General features: G+C 37.9%; 1 protein-coding gene and 1 long non-coding RNA gene across 22 annotated transcripts in view; one reads left to right on the forward strand and one right to left on the reverse strand.

The window, feature by feature from the left end:
- CEP290 (centrosomal protein 290) overlaps positions 1-26,215 on the reverse strand; it is a 95,897-nt gene that overhangs the window by 2,524 nt on the left and 67,158 nt on the right. For 12 of the 21 annotated variants that reach the window (XM_086403765.1, XM_086403753.1, XM_086403762.1 and 9 more), the window contains 12 exons: positions 26,026-26,148; positions 25,254-25,399; positions 24,774-24,929; positions 18,691-18,814; positions 14,425-14,559; positions 12,880-12,966; positions 12,037-12,201; positions 11,384-11,506; positions 7,811-7,983; positions 4,129-4,270; positions 3,030-3,103; positions 2,398-2,492 (listed from right to left, as the gene is read on the reverse strand). In XM_086403765.1, the coding sequence (XP_086259891.1) occupies positions 2,398-2,492; positions 3,030-3,103; positions 4,129-4,270; positions 7,811-7,983; positions 11,384-11,506; positions 12,037-12,201; positions 12,880-12,966; positions 14,425-14,559; positions 18,691-18,814; positions 24,774-24,929; positions 25,254-25,399; positions 26,026-26,148 (1,543 nt within the window). Of the gene's footprint in view, positions 1-2,397; positions 2,493-3,029; positions 3,104-4,128; positions 4,271-7,810; positions 7,984-11,383; positions 11,507-12,036; positions 12,202-12,808; positions 12,967-14,424; positions 14,560-17,474; positions 18,240-18,690; positions 18,815-24,773; positions 24,930-25,253; positions 25,400-26,025; positions 26,149-26,215 lie in introns of those variants that run through there. The other 9 variants (XM_086403767.1, XM_086403756.1, XM_086403770.1 and 6 more) reach the window with 7 other exon arrangements.
- On the forward strand, positions 285-1,715 carry LOC147371364 (uncharacterized). Its single transcript, XR_015164801.1, has 2 exons — positions 285-414; positions 1,322-1,715. It is a non-coding gene; the product is annotated as an uncharacterized LOC147371364 (long non-coding RNA).

Consider the following 26,215-nt stretch of genomic DNA (forward strand, 5'->3'; position numbering starts at 1 on the left):
TAATGGGACAGGAAGCATATTCTATTAAGGTGACCTTGGAATGCTCCTCTAATTTAAGTAGGAGACAAGTATTTTCCTCATACTTTTCAAAGCTTTCCTCACCTTTGCATAAAGTGCTCGTGATTTTGTTTACAGATTGATTCTTGATCACTGAAATGCTGTGTGAGTTGTCTTAATCAGTGCGATGCTATATATTACACACATTGGTAATGAAATAGTGCAGTAAAATTGATTATGTATGTGTGTGTGCTCAGTCATGTCTGACTTTTTGTCACGCATGGACACTAGCTTGCTAGGCTCCTCTGTCCATAGAATTTTGCAGGCAAGAAGACTGGAGTGGGTTGCCATTTCATACTCCCGGGGACCTTTGTGACTCAGGGATCAAACCCACATCTGTGTCTCCTGCATTGGCAGGTGAGTTCTTGACCACTGTGCCACCTGGGAAGCCCAGTTATAATGTATAAGCATTCTCCAAAAGTTAGCTTAATAAGCACTTATAGTTAAATAGTGCTTTAAAATTTCCAAAACAAATTGATTTTTGAGCCTTAACAATCTTTTACTGATATCCTTATTTTTAAATAGATAAAGAATATGAGGGTTCAGAAATCCCCTCTTGGGAGGTTTAAGTTTAGAAAAAGGGAACTTGCCGAATGTCAACAGCATTAACAACTCTTTGGTATTGTGTCTGGTGTAGTATACCAAACTGGCTGCTGTAAGAGATGTTGTCAGAAGAGGTTTATGCATGTACTTCCAGTCACCGAAAAGTGATGCAGTATAGTGGCCAATAGCAGAGAATAGCAAGGAACTTTGGAGTTTTACAGCTTTAGGCTTCATCCTGCGTTGTAGGATGTAACAACTTCCCAGCTGTTGTAGCCTTGGGGACAGGTTAACCTCTTTGGAGGTAAAATGGAGACAGAAGTACTCAAAATTCAGGGTCATAAGAATTATAAAATGCTTGCAAAGCATTTAGCATAGTGTTTAATACAACTCATACATGATAGTCTTGTTGCTATTTTGTATAAAAGCTACTTGATAGGATACTGAAAAGCTATGTGAAATAGTAAAAAACTGCTCAGATATAAGTTACTGTAATCCTTTGGAACAGAATTTGGCATTTCCATCAAGGTGTCTGGTACAATATGCATACAAACAATATATTCTTATTATTTGCAGTAGTTAAGTTCTATAACATGAAAAAAATCAATTAGTGAATTTTGAACCACCGTCCTTAGGGAAAATACACACATATATCTCACATAGATTTTATATCTGATATCCTGGAAACACTTATCCTAGAACTTGTTCTATTTTGTTTTACAAGAGAGAAGACAAGGTTCAGAAGTGTCAGAGTCTGCCCCAATAACAGGTATCAGAACTGAGATTTAAATCGACTCCAGCTGGTCCCAGGACCAGCGGTTCCTGCCCTGTGCTGCACTCCCCAGTACTAACTCCATCCTCTGGTCATCCCTGTACTAAGCTGAAACAAACACAGAGTGTCACCTTGTTGAATCTCATCTGGAAAACTGCATCATAAAACTTATATTTCTCACTGCTCTGTTTATGTCTGCAGAAGTACCACACAGGACTGATGTTAGATTACAAGTAAATTGTAGTAAGTGAATATGCAAATACAGAATCTGCAAATAATGAGGATCAACTGTTCACTATATGTGTACCCATGTATATACATTACATGTGTGTGTGTTCGTTGCTCAGTCATGTCCGACTCTTTGCAACCCCGTGAATGGAAGCCCGCCAGGCTCTTCTGTCCATGGAATTCTCCAGACAAGAATACTGGAGTGGGTTGCCATTCCCTTCTCCAGGGGATCTTCCCAACCTAGGGACTGAACCAAGGTCTTCTGAATTGCAGGCAGATTCTTTACCTCTGAGCTACCAACTGCTTATTAATACATTACCTATGCACACTGGAATAGCGAAATGATTAGTAACCACTTCTGAATGCAAATAGAAACTAGAAGGTTAGATTTTACTTTGTAGAAGGAAAAAAGAAAGGATATAGGCAATGTTTGCTTATGTACACATAGTTTTTAAATTAATAACAAGATGAAAGTACATTTAGAAGAATATGTTAAATGGGCTTCAAAGTGCCTATACTGAGAAACTGGAAGCAAGAGACTTTATTACTTAGCATTATGTGATGATAAATCTGTAACATCCAGAAGGGACACAAGGAGAAAGGTTTGAATACTTGCTACTCAGTACTACAAATAAAGGGCTCAATGGGAATACTGCTCTGTGGAGGAAAGAGACAGCTCTAAAAACTTACATCAAGGATTTGATTTTTTAGGAAGACAGTTAAATCTGTAAACAAAGCAAATCCTAATTCAAAAACTTGGGTTAGCTAACATGCTATAAGTATGTTAAAAAATACATTACCAGATATGGTACTGTCAGGTCCATTTTGGTCTTTGCTAATTTCTATCCGATGGATTAATTCTTCTTTTTCTTTTTCCAGCTGACTATTAGCTAATCTAGAACACAATGATAATGTGTTAAAAAAAAAAGACATTGCACCACAAAATTGGTCTGAGCATTTCTCTAACTGTGTGATACACAGTGCTTAGAACTTGCTAATATTTATAAAGGTAAACATTTGCCCATCTACTTCAACTACTGCAGTGCTACCATTCTCAAACAGAAATCACAGATTAAAAATCCATGTTTTTCTTAAAATTTTATGTCATTTTCAAGAGTAGTTTTGTAGGGAGGAGCCTTGGAAGTAAAGAATTTTTTTTCTCATTCCATTAATACTTGCCTTTGGAAGCTAAGGTTTAATATATTCTACGCTACTAAGAAAGTTTAAATTACAGATGACACCTGTATTAGGATCTGGTTTATCCTTTTTATACCATCTATTATATAAAAGAATGACTGGCATTAGAAGGGTGAAAGAAGGCTGATAAACCAATTAGGCAGCAAGGGTGAAAAATCTTAACTCTAGATACAGCAAACCTGGTTGTATTAAAAAATAATTTTTAAAAAAGTAGTCATATGAACAAATAATATACCTAAGAACTCGAAGCTCCCGTTGAAGGCCTTGCTCTGTCTCATCACCTTCAGGAACTTGTTTGAGAATCTCAATCTTTGTGCACAATGAAAAGTTAGAAGACAAAGTTTGACATGGAAATATGGGGTTTTATAAAGATCCATACTTTCAATAAAGCATAAATTTATAATCTGAGCTTTCAAAAGTACGTATGATTACACATCTATGGTGACTCTATCCACTATTAATTCAACAATTATTTACTGACGAACTACTGCATGCCAGGCACTGTCCTAGGCACACTGGATACAGCATTGGAAAAACCAGGCAAAATCCCTTCCTGCGGGAATATTTGGGCAAACAGTATTCTAAACAAGGGAAACAAAAGCAGGGCCCTGAATAAACCAAATGAGTTTGGTCTGTTCCAAGGACTGAAAGGAGTTACTATGGCTAGAACACTAAGTGCCAGAGAAAGTAAAGACGAGGCCAGAGAGGAGACCAGATGTCAGACCATATAGGTCCCTGCCGGCTACGAGAGAACTTCAGGATGTTATGCTAGGGTATGGGGACCACTGGAAAATTCTAAGGGTGGACTGCTATGATGTGTTTTATACTTTAAAAGGACTACTTGGTAAATACGTGGAAAATATGTCAGGGGTAGGGCTTCCCAGGGCTTCCCTGATATCTCATTTGGTAAAGAATCCGCCTACAATGCAGGAAACCCTGGTTCGATTCCTGGGTTGGGAAGATCTGCTGGAAAAGGGATAGGCTACCCACTGCAGTATCCTGGCCTGGAGAATTCAGTGGACTGTGTGGGGCCCCAGTGTCGGGACACGACTGAGCGACTTTCACTTAGGGCTTCCCAGGTGGCGCTGGTGGTAAAGAATCTGCCTACAATGCAGGAGACGAGACGCAGGTTCGATCCCTGGGCTGGGAAGATCCCCTGGACTAGGAAATGGCAACCCGCTCCAGTATTCTTGTCTGGGAAATCCCATGGACAGAGGAGCCTGCAGTGCTACAGTCCATAGGGCCATAAAGAGTCAGACACAAGTGAGCAACTAAACATACACACACACGCACACACGCACACACGGAGAAGGTGAAACAAGGACACTACTTGCCTGTTGCTCAAGGTCTGCTGTGTATTTCTTAACTCTCTGTTCCCTCTCTGTTGCTTGTCTTACAAGCTGTTTAAGATCAGTAAGGCTTCTAGTTTTTTTGGCAATATCCGTTTCTAATTCTTTCAACTTGGTTTCATACATTCTAAAAGTATAAAGGGAAAAAATGGTATAGACATGGAAAATAATTTCTCTTACTGATTTAAAAGCCACTGAAAATTTCTTCATTAAAAATAAAGAATATCTTATTGTACTGGTTCTTCTGGTCAAATCATCTCCTACATATTTATTTAGCATTACATGACAGCAACAGAGATGTGCCCCTTAATTAACAGGCCAGTTAAACTGAGGATTTAGGTGTTTCCCAAGGTTATAAACAAGGATGGAGCCTGATGAATCTGACCACTGTAAAAGATTAAAATTAATACCTTTTTCAGTCACAAAACTAAGAAATAGAAATTAAATTCATAAGAATATAAAATTATATATTGCTGGATATTCTTAGGAATATACTTAAAGATAACTAAAGCATTTCTTTCTCTCTCACACACACACACACACTTGAGTTAATCCAGTTAGAACAAAACCAGTACAACACTCCTGGGAGAGGGAACAGAATGTGTAAAAGTAGGGATAAGAAAAATGGCCTATCTGAATAGATTTGTAACCTTTCAGGAAATGATCAATAGTTCAAAAACAAAAAAAAAGACCCCAAAAGAAATTTCTAAAACATTGAGCCAAAACGGTTTCCACAAGCATATTCTATCTTAAAAGAGACAACGTTCATAACATTCAAATTTCTCCAGAGAAAAGAAAAAGAAGAAACACTTTGGCAAAATCAGGTTAAGGACAGGACAAGGAAGAAAAATTATTATTTCAATATTACATCAAAGTAATTATCATCAAAGAGTATTTAATAAACCTTAGGAACTTATAAGGCAACACTGTTAACAAAAACTGTCAAAAAAGTGCTGAAATACCTGAAGTGAAGTACCTGAAGTGTACTCCTGCACTTCATTTAATTCCAAGCTCTAATGCCATCCAGAGAGACCTTCTCTGACCACCTGTCTAAAACACCTCCTGCATCACCCTGGACTGTCTCAGCAGTTGGTATTATAAAGCCAGACAGAAGAGATGTCATTAGTCTATTGAGTAAATAATACAACAACTATAAAGGATTTCAGTATAAGCATAATGTGTCATGGATACCAAAAGATAAATCACTTTACTGACCTGGGTGTCTAATCCCAGCTGCAGATTTGAGCCATTTTTAAGGTGGATTTAGGGATATATGAGGCTACAGACCAGAATTAGCCTTCTGTAAAGCTATGTTTTTTTGAAAGGTGTTTATTGAATGCCTACTCTATGCTCAGTTACCTATACAGTTTTCAGATTAAAAACACAGAAATGATCTAAAAAGTCTCTCATTTCCCTGCTCAATTTTATAAACCCTTTTCACATTCGTAATTTTTTTGTGTGTGCAGCTTCACAGAGCCCTTTTTAGAAAAGAAAGGACGGGATTTATCATTTCCACAGATTTAAAAAAAAACTAACTCACAGGAGAACTGTAATTTACTTGAGGTCATAGTGAGAAATGTGTGTGTCAGTCGCTCAGTCATGTCCAACTCTGCAATTCCATGGACTGTAGCCCACCAGGCTCCTTAAGGGATTCTCCAGGCAAGAATACTGGAGTGGGTTGCCATTTCCTTCTCCAGGGGATCTTCCCGACTCAGGGATTGAACCCACGTTTCCTGCATTACAGGTAGATTCTTTCCTGTCTGAGCCACCAGGGAAGTCTCCTCAGTGTTCAGATATTATAAAAAGTCAGTTGTTGTTGGGGAGGAAACTGAGGTACACTGACCCCCCACCCCCACGCCAGGCCTCTATTTGCCAGTCCAAGGTACTTCTAAGCGTGGAAGGGCTCCCCTGGTGGCTAAATGGTAAGGAATCTGCCTGCCAATGCAGGAGACACAGGTTTGAACTCTGGATCAGAAAATCCCCTGGAGAAGGAAGCGGCTACCCACTCCAGTATTCCACCTGGGAAATTCTTGCCTGGTGGGCTATAGTCTATGGAGTCACAAAACAGTCAGACACAACTCAGTGACTAAACAACAAGAAGCCCCAGAAGCTACCTGGCTTTCTGAAGAAACCTAGTTAAAGTAGGCCTTTTAGAAATACATCTAACATAAAGCAGAGTCTAGCATGTAGCAGGTACTGAGAAAATACCTGCTGGATAAATACATCTCAAAGCAACTCAGAATTCTTTTGGTCCCTACATGATTGTAGCAAGAAATAAAGGGCCAATCAAGAAACCAATGGCCTGCTGGTTGATAGCCTCTGCTGGAGTCCAAGCAGACAAAAGGAGAGTCTCCTTCTCCCCTTTATACCATCACAAACTATTTCACTCAGCCCTTACATTAGCCCCTTGACAGAATCAAGAAACAGCTATGGGGTGGGAAGAGTAGATTCTGAGTACTCTCATTATGATGTTAGAAAGGGACCCTTCTTCAGGACTGCCTGCCACCTGGGCCCTCTAATCTACCTGTAAAATCTTCCTCCTCAGAGTTGTCTGGCAGGGGCAAGTGCAGTGCAGCAGGCCTTCTCTGAGACCTGCTGTTGCCTCAGTGTGCTAAGATTTCCATCCCAGCTGTAGTGATGGTGACCGCAAACCCACATCCAGTCCATCCTAAACAGCAGCTAGACATCCAAGAGGACACTTAGATGCACAGACAAGGAACTCTGGGGATACGGTAAGGTAAAGATGAGTCTGCCTTCTGAAATGGGGTCAGCAGATGTAGAGAACACAACTTCATTCAGGATGATGTCACAGGGAAGGATGTGGGCAGGATCTCATTGGTCTCCACTTCTATATATACTCCTTGAAGTAATTGCTTAAGGTTGAAATGAGAATGACTTTTAGTGACTCATCAGTCACAATGAACCACCCCTGGCGGTAGTGACAATGAACATACGAATATTTGCTAGTGAATTCCTGTTGCCCTCATTCACAGAATTAAGAAGTAATTAAGCTAAAAATTGATCCCGGCTGTGTGGCTTCTACATTATGTGTGCATGTGTGCTCAGTCATGTCCGACTCTTCTGGCAACCCCTGGATTATAGCCTGGCAGTGAATTATAGCCTGAACCTCTTTCATAGCCACAAAGTTTATTTGATAGGCAGGAATCACATATACTTGTAGAAGAGGCTCAAGGGGTGGGAGAAAATCAAGTGCCAGAAAGTAGCAGCTGAAAGACACTAAAACTGTCTGCTGAATTCATCTGCTGAAGTTATATGAAGACCAAGCTGCCCACAGCCTACTCTGGTATGCCACAGCTTGTGACAAGGCGGCTCCACTGTGCCTGGCTTATATTCGGGGTAGAAAACGAACGCAGCACAAAGAAAGGCAGGACTAGTTGGGCACCGTCAGTCTGGGCTCATGGTTGACAGTTGCTTCAGGAAACTTACTGGGCTCCAACACCCTCAGCCCAGCCCTAGCTCTGCTATGATCCATGCCCTGACACCCCAATTAGTTAAATCTCTTAAGGAAGAAAGAGTAAGGATCATGTTAAACCACCTTCTTCACAAAAGAACTAAGTGAATTAGAATAGTGTCATATTCTTTAAAAACAATAATGGGAGAATTAGAACTGATAAAACTGTGCAAATGTTAAGCTGCTTGTTCCTACCTTGTAACAACAATTGATTTCCAGCTCTTGCTGTCAGCACCTTCAAGCTGTGGACCTCTACTCTCTGCCAGCTGTAATCTCTTCCCACTCTCTTCTAGTTGAACTGTCATCTTCTCATTCAATATCTCCAAATTATTCTTAGCTATCCGTAATTTCTCTGCAGCTTCAGTTTCCTATCATTAAAAGCTAATTAATATGTTATGCCAAAAGGTAAAACTGTTCTCATGAATGTAATATATTCAAAATTATCACTACAAACTAGAAAGAAAAATAACCTGAAGTTCTAAATGCTGATTAAAAGTCCAATAAAAATCCAGTGTTTTTTAAACTCTAAAACTGCAATATGGTCAATTTAATTACAACCATGCATGTAAATGAGGTTATAAAAATACATTTACAATATTTTACTCCATAGTTACTTTGTCATATGTGTTATAATAGTTACAGAAAATAGGATAGTTTATGTCTTTAAATTAAAAAAAAAAGATGTTTTGGCTCTTTAATACCTGAGACATAACTATAAGTATAAACTGTGTGTAAGTACCACAGATTATTTCCACTATTAAACATCTACATTCAAAGAACAGTATCACTCTGGCCTCAAAATGCATTCAGATTCCATTATAACTAGTTTAAAAATATTAATTTCAATTAATTCACTGGATCATCCATATAAATAATGACACATTTGTCTGGGGCAAGGAATATATTCTGTCTCTTAAATAGAAAGGAATCTTACTGTTTAACAAAATAGTTTCATATACTGTCTTGTACATGAAGTGTAATTCTAAGACAAGTACATAAATATTAATTCATTTAAACCCTGTAGCAGCTCTGTGAAATAGATACACTTAATAGTCCCAGTTTTATAGATGAGGAAACAGAAAGAAGGAGAAGGAATAGGAGATTGCCCTCATTCCCAGAATTAAGAAGTAATGGAGCTAAAAATACAGGGAGCTGACTGTGGCTCAAATCATGAGATCCTTATTGCCAAATTCAGACTTAAATTGAAGAAAGTAGGGAAAACCACTAGACCATTCAGGTACGACCTAAACCAAATCCCTTATGATTATACAGTGGAAGTGAAAAATAGATTGAAGGGACTAGATCTCATAGAGTGCCTGATGAACTATGAACGGAGGCTCGTGACATTGTACAGGAGACAGGGATCAGGACCATCCCCATGGAAAAGAAATGCAAAAAAGCAAAATGGCTGTCTTGGGAGGATTTACACATAGCTGTGAAAAGAAGAGAAGTGAAAAGCAAAGAAGAAAAGGAAAGATATAAGCATCTGAATGCAGAGTTCCAAAGAATAGCAAGAAGAGATAAGAAAGCCTTCCTCAGCGATCAATGCAAAGAAATAGAGGAAAACAACAGAATGGGAAAGACTAGAGATCTCTTCAAGAAAATTAGAGATACCAAGGGAACATTTCATGCAAAGATGGGCTCAATAAAGGACAGAAGTGGTATGGACCTAACAGAAGGAGAAGGTATTAAGAAGAGGTGGCAAGAATACACAGAAGAACTGTACAAAAAAGATCTTCACAACCCACATAATCACGATAGTATGATCACTCACCTAGAGCCAGACATCCTGGAATGTGAAGTCAAATGGGCCTTAGAAAGCATCACTACAAACAAAGCTAGTGGAGATGATGGAATTCCAGTTGAGCTATTTCAAATCCTGAAAGATGATGCTGTAAAAGTGCTGCACTCAATATGCCAGCAAATTTGGAAAACTCAGCAGTGGCCACAGGACTGGAAAAGGTCAGTTTTCATTCCAATCCCAAAGAAAGGCAATGCCAAAGAATGCTCAAACTAACTACCGCACAGTTGCACTTATCTCACACGCTAGTAAAGTAATGCTCAAAATTCTCCAAGCCAGGCTTCAGCAATATGTGAACCGTGAACTTCCTGATGTTCAAGCTGGTTTTAGAAAAGGCAGAGGAACTTCCCAGAGATCAAATTGCCAACATCCACTGGATCACGTAAAAAGCAAGAGAGTTCCAGAAAAACATCTATTTCTGCTTTATTGACTATGCCAAAGCCTTTGACTGTGTGGATCACAATAAACCGTGGAAAATTCTGAAAGAGATGGGAATACCAGACCACCTGACCTGCCTCTTGAGAAACCTATATGCAGGTCAGGAAGCAACAGTTAGAACTGGACATGGAACAACAGACTGGTTCCAAACAGGAAAAGGAGTATGTCAAGGCTGTATATTGTCACCCTGCTTATTTAACTTATATGCAGAGTACATCATGAGAAACGCTGGGCTGGAAAAAGCACAAGCTGGAATCAAGATTGCCGGGAGAAATACCGATAACACCAGATATGCAGATGACACCACCCTTATGGCAGAAAGTGAAGAAGAACTAAAAAGCCTCTTGATGAAAGTGAAAGAGGAGAGTGAAAAAGTTGGCTTAAAGCTCAACATTCAGAAAACTAAGATCATGGCAACTGGTCCTATCACTTCATGGGAAATAGATGGGGAAACAGTGGAAAGAGTGGCTGACTTTATCTTTTTGGGCTCCAAAATCACTGCAGATGGTGACTGCAGCCATGAAATTAAAAGACACTTACTCCTTGGAAGAAAAGTTATGACCAACCTAGATAGCATATTCAAAAGCAGAGACATTACTTTGCCAACAAAGGTCCGTCTAGTCAAGGCTATGGTTTTTCCAGTGGTCATGTATGGATGTGAGAGTTGGATTGTGAAGAAAGCTGAGCGCCGAAGAATTGATGCTTTTGAACTGTGGTGTTGGAGAAGACTCTTGAGAGTCCCTTGGACTGCAAGGAGATCCAACCAGTCCATTCTAAAGGAGATCAGCCCTGGGTGTTCTTTAGAAGGAATGACGCTAAAGCTGAAATTCCAGTACTTTGGCCACCTCACGCGAAGAGTTGACTCAATGGAAAAGCCTCTGATGCTGGGAGGGATTGGGGGCAGGAGGAGAAGGGGACGACAGAGGATGAGATGGCTGGATGGCATCACCAACTTGACGGACGTGAGTCTGAGTGAACTCCGGGTGATGGTGATGGATAGGGAGGCCTGGCATGCTGCGATTCATGGGGTCGCAAAGAGTCGGACACGACTGAGCGACTGAACTAAACTGAACTGAACTGAAGCTAAAAACTGATCCCAGCTGTGTGGCTTCTACATTATGTGTGCATGTGTGCTCAGTCATGTCCATCTCTTCTGCCAACCCCTGGATTATAGCCTGCCAGGCTCCTATGGCCGTGGGATTTCCCAGGGAGGAACACTGGGGTGGGCTGCCACTTCCTTCTCAGGGGATCTTCCCAACCCAGGGATCAAACCCTGTCCCCTGCCTTGGCAGGTGAATTCTTTACCCCTATATCACCTGGGAAGCACAGCTTCTACATTATACTGCCTGTTAATTTATTAATTTTTTATTTTCAATGTTCCTCACTATGAAAGGATGGTGGGCATAAAACACAATTCCTAAATTTCTTAATATCTATTCTGAATAGACGTTCATCAACTTTTTCATTCAGTTTTCCCAAAATGTATTAATTAACATAAAAATAAGTATAGTCAATAATGAAAGTCATACTTTTTTAAGTTCTTTACGAAGTCTCTCATTTTCAGCAACAATTTTCTCTGTGCCTTTGGCTTTGGATTCATAGTGCATGCTCAACTGACGTCCAAGATGAACTTTGAGTTTTTCTAATTCAGCCTAGTAATTTAAAAAACTCTATATTATCAAAGCGAGGAAATAAATGATGATCCCATAAACTCATAAAACTTAGTCTAACGTAGTTTTAGAGCTCATATTTGATACAATTAGAATTAAATTCTTCCCTTTAATACTGGTCATCCAGAGCAGATGGTTTCCGATCTTGGCTTAGAATGAGTTGATGACTTAAAAAAAAAACAAAAACAAAAACACAATACCAATGGTGGGACCAATCCTGAAATAACTGATCAATCTTAAAATTAGGGTCTTAGGCAACTGTATTTTTGAAAATAGACACAGTTAATTATTTTATATTGCCAGAGTGAGAACCAATGGTCTGGAAATAGTAAGATGACCACATGATGCTACTGTAACACTTTAATCATTGTCTCCAATATTTTTTTTCACATGTCTAAAATACCTATGCATTCATTAAAGCCACTTTATATACTATATTTAAAACTGTCTTTAAAAATTAATAAAAATTGTATCAGTATAACATTCTGTACAAATGGCATTAAGAATATTACCTTCAACTTTTCATTTTCCATCTCAATATTAGCCATTTTTTCACTGGTCAATATTCCTGATGCTTTTTTCAGTTGTTCATTTTCCCTTTGGACTTTTTCGACTACTTTTTTCATTAAACCAATGGTTTTTTCTAGTTCTGGGATTGTCTTTCCACTTCTACCAGACTAGGAAAGAATGTTAACTTTTTATTTAACCAAATATTTTAGAAAGTACAGTATAAAGTACCAATAATACAAGAGGTTTATTATTAAACTCATTGTTGATTCCTAACATTTGAAGCCAAAGTTTGTATTACTTCAACTCATTATAATAACCTTATGAAACAGGAATTACAATCTTCACTTTACATACAAGAAAATCAACACTTAGAGAATTTGATATTCCTAAAGTCATGCAGCTAATAAGTAACAGCTTAAACCCAACATTAGTATATTAGCATTATAACTAAGAAGCTGCCATGAATAGCATAAAAAGTAGTTACAAAATGTTAGAATCAGACCAAGAAGCAGTTAGTAGTTACCTCAATGAATAGAAGAAGGAAGATTCCTGGAAGTTAAATGTTTTCAAGGTGTGGAGGGAGATGCAAAGAAAAAAGAGACGGTATAGAGTCCAAGTGGAATAAAAAGCATGTAAGATGTGACAGATGATGAAATTTATTAACTTGAAACAAAGAGAAAGCTTAGTGATGTTTTACCCTGTGCATGCAGCAGAACATAACTGAAACTAAAGGCACTAGTAAAGGCATATCAATGCTGCTATGACATATCCAACCTTTTATTCTCACTTCCAGCTTATCCTTTCTGAAGCTAAAACCAACATGTGGTATACTCTCGCACACTCACCCCTCTAACGTGGCCAAGTTTCCGCTCTACTTCTGCTTTTTCTTTCTTCAGAAATTCACACATTTCCTTCAAGTCTCTTACCTGATTCTAGAATATTAAAGAAACATGTAACTGTTTAACACAGCTGTAGTCACTGATAAGGAAAAGCAAATCATCTTAACTACCAATCTCTTCAACTGTATAGCTTAAGTAAACAAGTGGATCTTCCTATCAATGAGAGGATTTTGAACTGTGACATATGTTTAAGTAAAGTGTACTAATACAAGAGATATTATATATGGATTTAAATATATATTTCCTACATTATTACTTCAGTTCAGTTCAGTCGCTCAGTCATAACCAACTCTTGGCGACCCCGTGGACTGCAGCACACCAGGCCTCCCTGTCCCTCATTACCGCCTTAGTACACAATAATAAATTTGAGTTCAGAACTTCTGATTTTAACTGTCCCATAAATTACATATTTAGAACCATATCCACATGGTACAAAGAAATAAACAATTGCTCTTCTGACACTAGTTCTAACAGTGTAAAAACCAGAATAAGAAATAGGACATAGGTTAATTATACTATTACCAGTGGTATTAACACGTTGCTAATATTCTAAGTTAAAAAAACAGAAACAGTCAGTCGAGAAAAAGACTCCAATAAATAGGATAAGATTTCAAAAACCAAAAATAAATTTATTATAAATATAAAGTAAAATTTCTAACAGAGACAATCATCCTAAACATTTTTTAAAGACTTTATATTTTAAGAGCTACCCTAATATTTTATTACTTTTTTATCCGAATATTTTGAAATGTGGTAACTGTTAATTAAACACACCAACTATCATCTTGCCACACACACAGCATTTGAACTTGCCACTTCTGTTGTCTGGAATTCTTTTTCTAGTATCTGTATGACCCACTTCCTTACCTGTCCCCTAGTTCTCTGCTAAAATATCATTTTATTAATAAGGCCTCCCCTTACTACTGTATTTTAAAGAGCAATCCCATATACTGTTGACTGCTAAACAATGTGGAGATATAACTTATAGTCAGTCCTCTATATCTGCAGTTTCTCTGCATTCATGGATTCAACCAACCATGGATCAGGTAAAACAGCAGTGTTTACTACTGAAAAATATCCCCATATAAATGGACCCTTGTAGTTCAAGGGTCAACTATACCCCTATCCAACGCACACACATGCACACACACACACAAACCGTGCTTTTTTTTTAGCATTTAACATCAGCTGACATACAATATACTGATGTTTACCTATTATGAGCCTTCTTGCTGGAATATAAGCTCTACAAGTGCAAGAATTTTTCTGATGGCTGTTTCCCAGCACATAGAAGAGTACCTGATACAAAGAAGGCCCTCAACAAATAACTGTTACATGAGTGAATGTAGAAAGTGTAAACGCTACCATATTTTATGAATATGAGTTTCTGGCTTCTTCATAAGCTAACATAGTAAACATAACAATTAAGTAGGGAGAAAAAGGTTTTCAGGCATTAGATTTTCTAACTATAATAAAGAATATTAAATTTACCTTTAATCTTGGCAAATCTTTATTTGCTTGTTCAAGCTGAAATTTGAGTTCAATATTTTCGGATGACAACTTCAAGTTTTCCCTCTGGAGCTCCTGTTCTCTTTGATAATGATCATCTGAATCTATTCCTGAAGTCTTCAGGAAAATGAAGTTAGGAGTATTTTTAAGGTGTAGCAAATAAAAGCTGCATAAGACATGCTGGGTAAGAAAACACTATGCTAAAAGGGAACGCTATTCCTCAAAAGAATGAGAAAATTGGAGAGCTCTAGAGAAAACAACCATAAACAAACTCACAAAAGGTAATCAGTCTCTTGAAATTAATACAGAAAACAAAGTCAATATGATTTAATGATGTCCACACATATAATTTGTGGTTCTTTCAGTCCACAATAAAATATTATTGTTATCTGACTGTTATAGATTGCATTGTGCCCCAACCCCCATCAAACCCCCAAATTCGTATGTTTAAGTTCTAATTCCCAGTACCTCAAATGACTTTATTTGGAGATAGGGCCTTTTCAGGCTATAAGATAATTAAGATAAAAAGGGTCACTAGGGTGGGCCTTAATCCAATGTCTGATGTACTCACACAAAAACAAAATTTGACACACAGACAGAAGGGAGTAACTATAGAGACCAGGAGAAGCTAGCCATCTATGAGCCAGAAGAAGGGACCCTTTCCCCAAAGACTAAAGAAGAAATCAACTCTGCCAATACCTTGATTTTGGACTTCTGATTTTCAGAACTGTGAGAATAAATTTCTGTTGCTTAAGCCATCAACTCCGTGGTGTTCTGTTATGGTTGCCATAGCAGATGAATACACAAGCCTACAAAAAGTGCCTCAATTCCTTCCTCCTTTAGAAAGCTATTCCTCATTCCTGGAGCTAAAATAATCACTCCCTCCTCTGAAATCCAGTAACACTTTATTTGCATTTGTTTTGGCATGAATCCACCTTGGGGGGTTATTATCCATGTTCATATTTATTTCTCATTCTAAACTGTACATTATTTGAAAGAGAAATCTGTGTTTGGTTACTTTTTACCACTTATAAGACTGTTAAAGAGCATTATATGAGATAATGTTGTGAAAGCACTCAGAACAGTTTTAGTTTTAGTTTTTTCTCTCCCATTCTATTCTCTTGGCTTGGTTAACTATCAAGTCAGTAATTCCAGAGACATTATTATGATCATCATATTATATGCTTATATACATCATTATTAAGGTATAATATTCTGTAAATACATTTATTATACCTGGCTCTGTAACATCATTTGAATTAGCAGTAGGTTAAATACATTCTGACACTTTCACTCTTTGGTTAAAAAAAAAGTAAAAAAAAGAGTAAGTTTTCTTAGGTAAAACAGAGTTAAAGTAAAGAAATTAGAGAATAGGATATAGAAAAGTAAAGAGATTCTGAGCTGAGAGCATATAACACAACACAACACTGGCAGAAACACTGCATGCATCCACCTGATTTCTGTCTGAGAGAAGGTGTGTCCATACGAACATACACAGTGCCAAGCAAAAGCAGACAGACATGTTTCATGGTGTCAGTAAACTACAGCAATATGTTCGTACTTTGTCAGATAATCCAAGTCTACATTCTGGTTCTACTACTATTAAGGTTAAAGTGAGGAAAGTGAAGTCGCTCAGTCGTGTCTGACTCTGTGCGACCCCATGGAACGCAGCCTACCAGGCTCCTCCGTCCATGGGCTTTTCCAGGCAAGAGTACTGGAGTGGGGTGCCCTTGCCTTCTCCAACTGTAACTATTAAGGTTAACACTAAGCAAAACCAACCCCTGTAAGGTCCTCTGTTTCTACATCTCACAAGTGAAGGCACTGATATGGTTTAAGGTCTCTTCAGACATGGCAAGCTGTAGTTTCCTATCCCTGAGCCCTTCTGTTTCCCTTACTTCATCTCTTCAGTCTACAATAGCAATTTAATAAATGATAATCAGTACCCCTGACTGATAGATATAAAACATAATACATTTCACCCACAGGAAAGACTAATTCTATCTGATCTTACATGAAGATAGTTTTTCAACAGTTCTCCTCACTAAAATACAGATGCAATTATTCAAGTAAGTGAATGTGGATCATTTTTTTCTTCCTATTCTCAGAAAACAAAAGTGCTAGCTGAAATTGTTTAAATTTTGGGGGAAAAAATTCTAGTAAACTCATCTATAAAAGTAAAATAAACAAAATTCTTGTGTAATCAATTTCAGGGAGACTTACAAATTGTTCTGTAGAAGGAGAATCTTATTAAAAGGTATACACTGCTAAAAGTCAAGTTCTTAGGGGATGGGACTTAGAGATAATACACAGGGGAAGTCTCAAATTCTCAATTACTTATTATCAAGTGAAAAATGCCTGAAAAAGGAAATAAGAATTAAGTCATTTTTTCCCATTTTCTTTTAATTTAAATGTCTAATTTAAGAGGACTTAGGTAACTAGAATATCCAAGGTGGAAAGGAAAGAACAAATGAATGAATGCTATTTGATTTCAACTCGGAATGAACTTCTTACTCTGGACTGCCATATAAATTGACCAAAAGTAGAGCATATGTAGAAAGTTCATTAACTGTAGAATTAGACCTCCATATAAATCCTAGTTCTGCATCTTCTTGATCACTAGAGATGTTTCTCCAAGCTTCCCAAGTAAAACAGAAATAATTCTCTGCAGAGTATTGTGAGAACTATACCTAAGCAATACAAATAAACTCCCTTTTCTCATTATATATAAAAAAGTATCTGTTATAATACAAAGCAAAAAGATCATCAAAGGAACTTGCTATGTATATTAGAATGTTACAGAGCATCATAACAGATTTTTATTAATATTTTCCCTGTAGTGAAATTTGACTTGTAGTGAGATTTTACAACATGCTGAATTAGGAATTTCTAAGGCAAAACACTTCTAGAGGGCCTTATTTTTGTTATTCGGTTATCTAATACTTTTTAAGTGAATACCAGTAGTAAAACAGAGAATACACAAATGAATTAGAGAAATGCACAACCACTAAGTTTTAGTAGGAACCAGTCAAATATTGGGGTTTAAGAAGTTTATTAACAGTTAATATTTTTTACAAATCTGACACAATTTGTTTCCATTTGTACCATACGCATATGCTACTTGCTCTAAGAAAACTCAGCCAACAGAGAAATAAAGGACTGCCATGTACTCAGAGCTGGGCCGCTTCATTTCTTGGCTGGCCTGGCGCATTGGTTTCAGGGTGGGCCTGTGCACCCTCCTCAGCACACTGATTCAGTGCAGCCACCCCTGTGGCCCAGCCACAGTCCTCCCCAGAAGCTTCTGCTGGATCCGTGTGCTTGCTGTGACTCACTTCTTCAGTTAGGTGTCCCTTTTCTTTCTCATCTTGCTTAGCTTTCTCTTCCCTGTTTTTATCTTTCTGCTCATCATTTTCACAACAGTCTTGATTAATTTTCTGAACTTTAGAATTTGGATCATTTTCAAAATTGGGGTTAAAATCAGTCAAGGTACCTTCAGTTGACCTAAATGGACTTGATGTATTGTTTGTTCTTGACTCTGATTTATTTAACTCCGTAGGATCTACAATATCTTCTGCTTCGTGTTTTTCTTCATTACTGTAATACTGTAGATTATGTCTAGGTACCTGATGATGTAAGTTGGCACTAACATCTATTTCTTTCTTATTTTTAATTCTGAGTTCTGTTATGCGATTGTTTTGTTTCCTGTGTAAAGTGTTCTTTTTGTGAAAAATATTATGCCTGTATTTATTAACACTGGCAGCAAGAGGAGAAAGTGTAGTTGTGTCACATAACACATTCTGCTTGAAGCAGACAGAAGAAAAGAAACAGGAAAAGGAAAAAAATAATAAAAATATAACACACAAGTGTTTTAAAATAAGATACAACAAATAATTCTACATTGATCAGACTTTATAAAGACACACTAGAAATGTATCACACACATAAATGGATACAATGTTATAATGTATCTTCCTAATTTATCTATGTGTTCTTGTCACAACAGAACTCATAACTACATTTAAAATCTACAGAAATCATTTGTAATGAACCTTTATGCAAAGCATAAGAACCACAAATTTATATTATGTAAAAAGAATTAAAGAAAACATATATCTTTACCAAGTAAAAACAAAAGCTGGATTTATTATATTAATATTAATGAGAAGGATCTACTATTTCTAGTCAGATAAAGGCAGAAGTTATTTCACTTTTAAACTTTAGAATTAAAACAATGAAAAGATATGCACTTACTGAAGGCCGAGAATATGCATCCTTTGAAAGCTGCTTTTCTAAAGCATGAAGTTTTTCTTGGAGGTATTTATTTTGCAAATGTAAGTCTTCTATAACAGAATCTCGAGGAAGAGCTTGATGAGACCTATGAACAATAATCACAGACTCTTTATTATTCAAACTGCCAACTCTTTTCTGTTTTATTACATTAAAATATAGAAAAATATATTTTTAACACTGTATTTTAAATTCTACAAAACTTCAAAACTATACAAAAATTAAATTGGGATATGACTATCCTATAAAATGATCCTCTACAGACGATTTCATGGCTGGCCTCCTTTAAAGTAAGAGTTAAAAAGCGTATTTTGATTTAAAGAAACGCATTAACATTTGTAAAGAACATACATCTATTTTGGGATTGTGTAAGGTAACTGAATAAAAATACCTACTATTTTTAAAACATCACATAATAATTTCATGACATTCATGTGCTTCTCAAGAAGTTCAAGGATTTTAATAGGTTCTTAGTGGTGCCAGATAATCTATTTTTTCAGTTCATACTCATCTGCATGATATACAAGGCCCTCCACTATCTGGCACAATCACATCTGTTCAACACAGCTGTCCACGAGTTTTCCCTTACTGAGGAAAATACATCCACTCTTACCCACACAAGAAAGATCACTTCTGCCCCTATGTCTCTGCTAGGGTTCTATTTTCTTGGAATGTCCTTTCTCCCTTTAATAGCTACATGTGATTCATAAAATTCAGAAATTCACATTTGAACTGAGAGAGAAGACAAGTTGAAGTTCTCTTTTATAAAGTCTTCTCAATTATTTCAGCCTACATAGAGTCATACTGCTCATACTAGAAAAGAAGCTATTAAATATCTAAAAGTATTAGAAGGTTTCAAAAGTAAAATATTTTGATCCTTCTGAAAACTGCAAAGAAGAATAAAAGGATTTGGTTTTATTCTGAATATATGCTTAGACTAAGAAAAACAAGGAAGCTAGATCCAGACAGTGGCTCTAACAGGTGTCAAAGCGAAGAAAAAATTTTCAATCACTTTGTTCTTCACCATCAAGGAAAATTCTGAAGACTTTAAGAAACAATCATTTAGGAGGGAAGGAAATGGAATATAGGTAGCTCATGAGGACTTTAAAAAGTAAATATTTTACAGACTGGGATAAAGTTCTGGAATTTGAAATATCAGCACACAGGTGATGAATTTACCTCTTCCTTTCCTCTAGTATTTCCTAGCCTCAATACAACACAGCTTGAAACATGAAGATGAGCATCAGCAAAGCTTCAAGTTCTAGCTTCAGCAGGAGCAAGGGCCCTTAAGAACACTTAATACTCTTAGGCACTGCAAAAATCCCTCCTTATTTTTCTCTCCTATGCACTCTCCTATCTCAACCCTCAGGCAATCCCAAGGCAGTGGTGGCAAAGGCTGCAAAGGAAATTCAAAGGAGCCGAAATTTTTAGGGAGAGGAATCTCCTCCAATTGGTAGAGCTGTGATTAGTAAAGGGGGAAGGCAAAGTAGGGACCCCACCACCACATGTCCCCTTTTTTGCTCTCCTGCTGCTGGCTTAGATGCAGACAAGAGCACAATGGCTGAAGTGCACAGTATAACGGGCAACTAAAGCCTCAGGTCTTTTGCCCTAGAGACCAAAAAGGGGGGCTTCCCTGGTGGCTCAGCATTAAAGAATCTGCCTGTGATGCAAGAGACACAAGTTCAATCCCTGGGTCAGGAAGATCCCCTGGAGGAGGAAATGGCAACCCATTCCAGTATTCCTGCCTGGGAAATCCCATGGAAAGAGGATCCTGGTGGGCTACAGTTCACGGTGTTGTAAAGAACTGGACACGACTTAGTGATGAAACAATAACAACCAAAAAGGGGAGCCCGAGGAAACCAAATGCATCAGTGAGATGACAGAAGGAAAGAGCTCTAGAAAGGAATCTTATAAAGTAGTTAATGAAGTACTGAGCTCACTCCTGAGCACGCATGTATGCATCTGATCCTAATCTGAACATTAAAGAATCTGAGAACTGACCTAACAGAAGACAGCCGACATACCAGACTGTCAATAGGGAAGTGCTCAGGCAGAACAAAGCAAAAGAGCACTGTAAAAGTTTTGAAAATGGTACTGGAACCACAGCCCACAGAAAGCAGGTTAAAAAATGAGGCTGAGCCTATCTGCTAAGTTGCTTCAGTCGTGTCCAACTCTGTGCGACCCCACAGACGGGAGCCCACCAGGCTCCCCCGTCCCTGGGATTCTCCAGGCAAGAACACTGGAGTGGGTTGCCATTTCCTTCTCCAATGCATGAAAGTGAAAAAAGAAAGTGAAGTCGCTCAGTCGTGTCCAACTCTTCGCGTTCCCATGGACTGCAGCCTACCAGACTCCTCCGCCAATGGGATTTTCCAGGCAAGAGTACTGGAGTGGGGTGCCATTTCCTTCTCCAGAGACTATCTAGACCTGGTAAAACAAAAATACTGCATTTTCCACAGAATTCAATCAAGATCCAGAGTTGCAGAATATAATGTTCAGAAGCTCAATAATATAATCTGTATTATGTGATGTAAAAAGAACCAGAAACATCTCTACTCACATGGGAAAAGAAAAACCAGAACTCAAGCTTAAGATAAAACATTTTCAGTTCAGTTCAGTCACTCAGCCGTGTCTGACTCTTTGAGATCCCATTGACTGCAGCACATAAGGCTTCCCTGTCCATCATCAACTCCTAAAGCGTCCTCAAACTCATATCCATCGAGTTGGTGACGTCATCCAACAATCTCTTCCTCTGTTGTCCCCTTCTCCTCCCGCCTTCAATCTTTCTCAGCTCAGGGTCTTTTCTAATGAGTCAGTTCTTCACATCAGGTGGCCAAACTACTGGAGTTTCAGCTTCAACATCAGTCCTTCCAATGAATATTCAGGACTGATTTCCTTTAGGATGGACTGGTTGGATCTCCATGCAGTCCAAGGGACTCTCAAGAGTCTTCTCCAACACCACAGTTCAAAAGCATCAATTCTTCGGCGCTCGGTTTTCTTATTGGTCCAACTCTCACATCCATATATGACTACTGGGAAAACCAAAGCTTTGACTAGATGGAACTTTGTTGGCAAAGTAATGTCTCAGCTTTTTAATATGCTATCTAGGTTGGCCATAGCTTTTCTTCCAAGGAGCAAGCGTCTTTTAATTTCATGGCTGCAGTGACCATGTGCAGTGATTTTGGAGCACCCAAAAATAAAGCCTCTTCCTGTTTCCATTGTTTCCCCACCTATTTGCCATGAAGTTATGGGACCGGATGCCATGATCTTAGTTTGCTGAATGTTGAGTTTTAAGTCAACTTTTTCACTCTCTTTCATCAAGAGGCTCTTTAGTTCTTCTTCGCTTTCTGCCATAAGGGTGGTGTCATCTGCATATCTGAGGTTATTGATATTTCTCCTGGCAATCTTGATTCCAGATTGTGCTTCATTCAGCCTGGCATTTCACATGCATATAAGTTAAATAAGCAGGGGGACAATATCAACCTTGATGTAGCCCTTTCCCTATCTGGAACCAGTCTGTTGCTCCATGTCCAGATCTAACTGTGGCTTCTTGACCTACAAACACATTTCTCAGGAGGTAGGTAAGGAGGTTTGGTATTCCCATCATTTTAAGAATTTTGGACAGTTTGTTGTGATCCATGCAGTCAAAGACTTTGGCATAGTTAATAAATCAGAAGTAGATGTTTTTCTGGAAATCTCTGGCTTTATGTGTGATCCAACAGATGTTAGCAATTTGATCTATGGTTCCTCTGCCTTTTCTGAATCCAGCTTGAACATCTGGAAGTTCCTGGTTCATGTGCTGTTGAAGCCTCACTTGCAGAATTTTGAGCATTACTTTGCTAGCATGTGAGATGAGTGCAATTGTGTGGGAGTCTGAACATTCTTTGGCATTGCCTTTCTTTGGGACTGGAATGACAACTGACCTTTTCCAGAACTGGGGCCACTGCTGAGTTTCCTAAATTTGCTGGCATATTGAGTGCAGCACTTTAATAGCATCGTATTTTAGGATATGAAATAACTCAACTGGAATTCCATCACCTCCATTAGCTTTGTTCATAGTGATGCTTCCTAATCCCACTTGACTTTGCATTCCAGGATGTCTGGCTCTAGGTGAATGATCACACCATCGTGGTTATCTGGGTCATGAAGATCTTTTTTGTATAGTTCTTCTGTGTATTCTTGCCACCTCTTAATATCTTCTGCTTCTGTTAGGTTCATACTATATCTGTCCTTTATTGTGCCCATCTTTACATGATATGTTCCCTTGGCATCTCTAATTTTCCTGAAGAGATCTCTAGTCTTTCCCATTCTGTTGTTTTCCTCTATTTCTTTGCATTGATCACTGAGGAAGGCTTTCTTATCTCTCCATGCTATAGTTTGGAGCTCTGCATTCAAATGGGTATATCTTTACTTTTCTCCTTTGCCTTTCATTTCTCTTCTTTTCACAGCTATTTGTAAGGCCTTCTCAGACAACCATTTTGCCTTTTTTGCATTTTTCTTGGGGATGGTCTTGATCACTGCCTCCTGTACAATGTCATGAACCTCCGTCCATAGTTCTTCAGGCACTCTATCAGATCTAATCCCTTGAATCTATTTATCACTTCCACTGTATAATCGTAAGGGATTTGATTTAGGTCATACCTGAATGGTCTAGTGGTTTTCCCTACTTTCTTCAATTTCAGTCTGAATTTGGCAATAAGGTAGTCATGATCTGAGCCACAGTCAGCTCCCAGTCTTGTTTTTGCTGACTGTATAGAGCTTCTCCATCTTTGGCTGCAAAGAATATAATCAATCTGATTTCGGTACTGACCATCTAGTGATGTCCATGTGTAAAGTCTTCTCTAGTGTTGTTGGAAGAGGGTGTTTGCTATGACCAGTGTGTTCCCTTGGCAAAACTGTTAGCCTTTGTCCTGCTTCATTCTGTACTCCAAAGCCAAACTTCCCTGTCACTCCAGGTATCTCTTGACTTCCTAATTTTGCATTCCAGTCCCCTATAATGAAAAGGACATCTTTTTTGGGTGTTAGTTTTAGAAGGTCTTGTAGGTATTCATAGAAACGGTCAACTTCAACTTCTTCAACATTATTTGTTAGGGCACACACTTGGATTACTGTGATATTGAATGGTTTGCCTTGGAAACGAACAGAGATCAATCTGTCGTTTTTGAGATTGCAGCCAAGTACTGCATTTTGGACTCTTTTGTTGACTATGATGGCTACTCTATTTCTTCTAAGGGATTCATGCTCACAGTAGTAGATATAATGGTTATCTGAGTTAAATTCACCCATTCCAGTCCATTTTAGTTCACTGATTCCTAGAATGTTGATGTACACCCTTTGTATTTCCTGTTTGACCGCTTCTAATGTAGCTTGATTCGTGGACCTAACATTCCAGGTTCCTATCCAATATTGTTTCTTACAGCATCAGACTTTACTTCCATCACCAGTCACATCCACAACTGGGCGTTGTTTTCGCTTTGACTCTGTCTCTTCATTCTTTCTGGTGTTATTTCTTTGTTCTTTTCCAGTAGCATATGGGCACCTACCAACCTGGGCAGTTCATCTTTCAGTGTCCTATCGTTTTGCCTTGTCATACTATTCATAGGGTTCTCAAGGCAAGAATACTGAAGTGGTTTGCCACTGACTTCTCCAGTGGAGCATGTTTTGTCAGAGCTCTCCACCTTGACTGGTCTGTCTTGAGTGGCGCTGCATGGCATGGCTCATAGTTTCATTGAGTTAGACAAGTTTGCGGTCCATGTAATCAGTTTGATTAGTTTTCTGTGATTGTGGTTTTCATTCTGTCTGCCCTTTGAGGGATAAGGATAAGGGGCTTCTGGAAGCTTCCTAATGCGAGAGACTGACTGTGGTGGAAACCTGGTCTAGTTCTGATGTGCGGGGCCATGCTTAGTAATTTCTGACTAAGAGTTACTGCTGTCTCTTCAAGTAGACTAGTAAATTCCTAAAGGAATTGTCTTGAACTTCTCTATGTTACCCAGTACCACTTATGGTATATGTATGGTTATATGCTTCTGCATTTTAATGTATTAGCTTACCTCATATATGATAAGTCATTTTCTAAGTCAAGATTTCTCTTTTTTAATTCTTCTAACTCTTTTTCTGACTCCAACACTCGCACTGCCATAACCTGATCAACAGTCAGGCCAGTTGTTTTTAGTTTCCTTTGCAGGGTAAGTTTCTCTTTATCAGCTCTGTGGGATTTAATACAGAATCATGAAAATGTACCATCCACTGTTTGGCTTGTTCAATTTATTAAATTGTAGCTTCCTTATTATAAGACGTACGTATGTACAAAAACCAGATCATTCTCTATTTGCTATGAGCTAAATTAAAGAAATTTCACTTAGAAATTGTTAAAATATATTTAACGCATATTTAAAAAAAATAAAAAGTGAAATATAGATAATAAATGATAAAGCTAGAGAATTTCTCATTTTAGCACGTACACAAAAACTATGTAACTTTCAGGTAAATGAAAAAGTATACATAATTAATTAGTTTTACATTAAACTCACTTGGCAAAAAGATCCTTCAAAGTAGTCAACTGCTTTGTTAGAATATAGACTTCCCCCTCTTTCTCTTTTAACTTGTTTCGAATTCCCTCTATTTTGGTTTGCCATTTTTTACCTTCTTCCCACCGAATTACTTCTTCTCTGGCACTCTGTAAGTAATAACAAATTATTTACAAGTTTAATTACATGGATTTTAACCAATTTGAGTTCTTCTTTGGACTATTTCTATCAGTAATTTTTTTACTACAAAATACTAGTTAACTTGTAAGAAAATTTCAGGCTATTTTCACACTACAGAATCAATTTATGAGTGGGTTGGTTATTGACTGTTACTGTAAACACTGAATATATCCAAGTCCCTCAATTTACTCTGAAATAATAATCCAGTCCACTGAAGGATTAAATAGGACACATCTGGGTCAAGAAGTAAGGATAAAAATGCCCAGATTTCTTTCCCAAAGGTCTGTACAAACCAATCTATATAAACAATTACACTGGGAAAAGTGATAAATACAGCTGAATACATAGGGTATAAAGGCATTTTGGATGTACTGTAATGTCAGAAAGAAGAGTAATTTCTGATGAAGACTTACTGGTATCTCTTCAAGTAGACTAGTAAATTCCTAAAGGACAGACACTTGTCTTGAATGCCTCTATGTTACCCAGTACCACTTATGGTATATGTATCAGGTCCACAGATGAACAAATTATCTAGTCTTCAACTACACATTTAACTATCACTGCCTTAAACATATCAGTACATCTCTTCACATACCTTTTCTTTCATAGGTTTCATTTCTGCTTCATCCACCTTTCTTTCCAGTTGGCTTTCTAGCTTTTTAATTTTCTTTTGGAGTTCTTCAATTAAACTTTGTTTGTTATCTATCAAAGGTTTGCCCTAAAAAACAAGATATAGGCAATGGCACCCCATTCCAGTACTCTTGCCTGGAAAATCCCATGGACAG

The sequence above is a fragment of the Bos grunniens genome, chromosome 5 (genome assembly GCF_055505025.1).
Source record: "Bos grunniens cultivar Pamir isolate PY7600 chromosome 5, Bosgru_T2T1.0, whole genome shotgun sequence".
Lineage (NCBI taxonomy): Eukaryota > Metazoa > Chordata > Mammalia > Artiodactyla > Bovidae > Bos > Bos grunniens.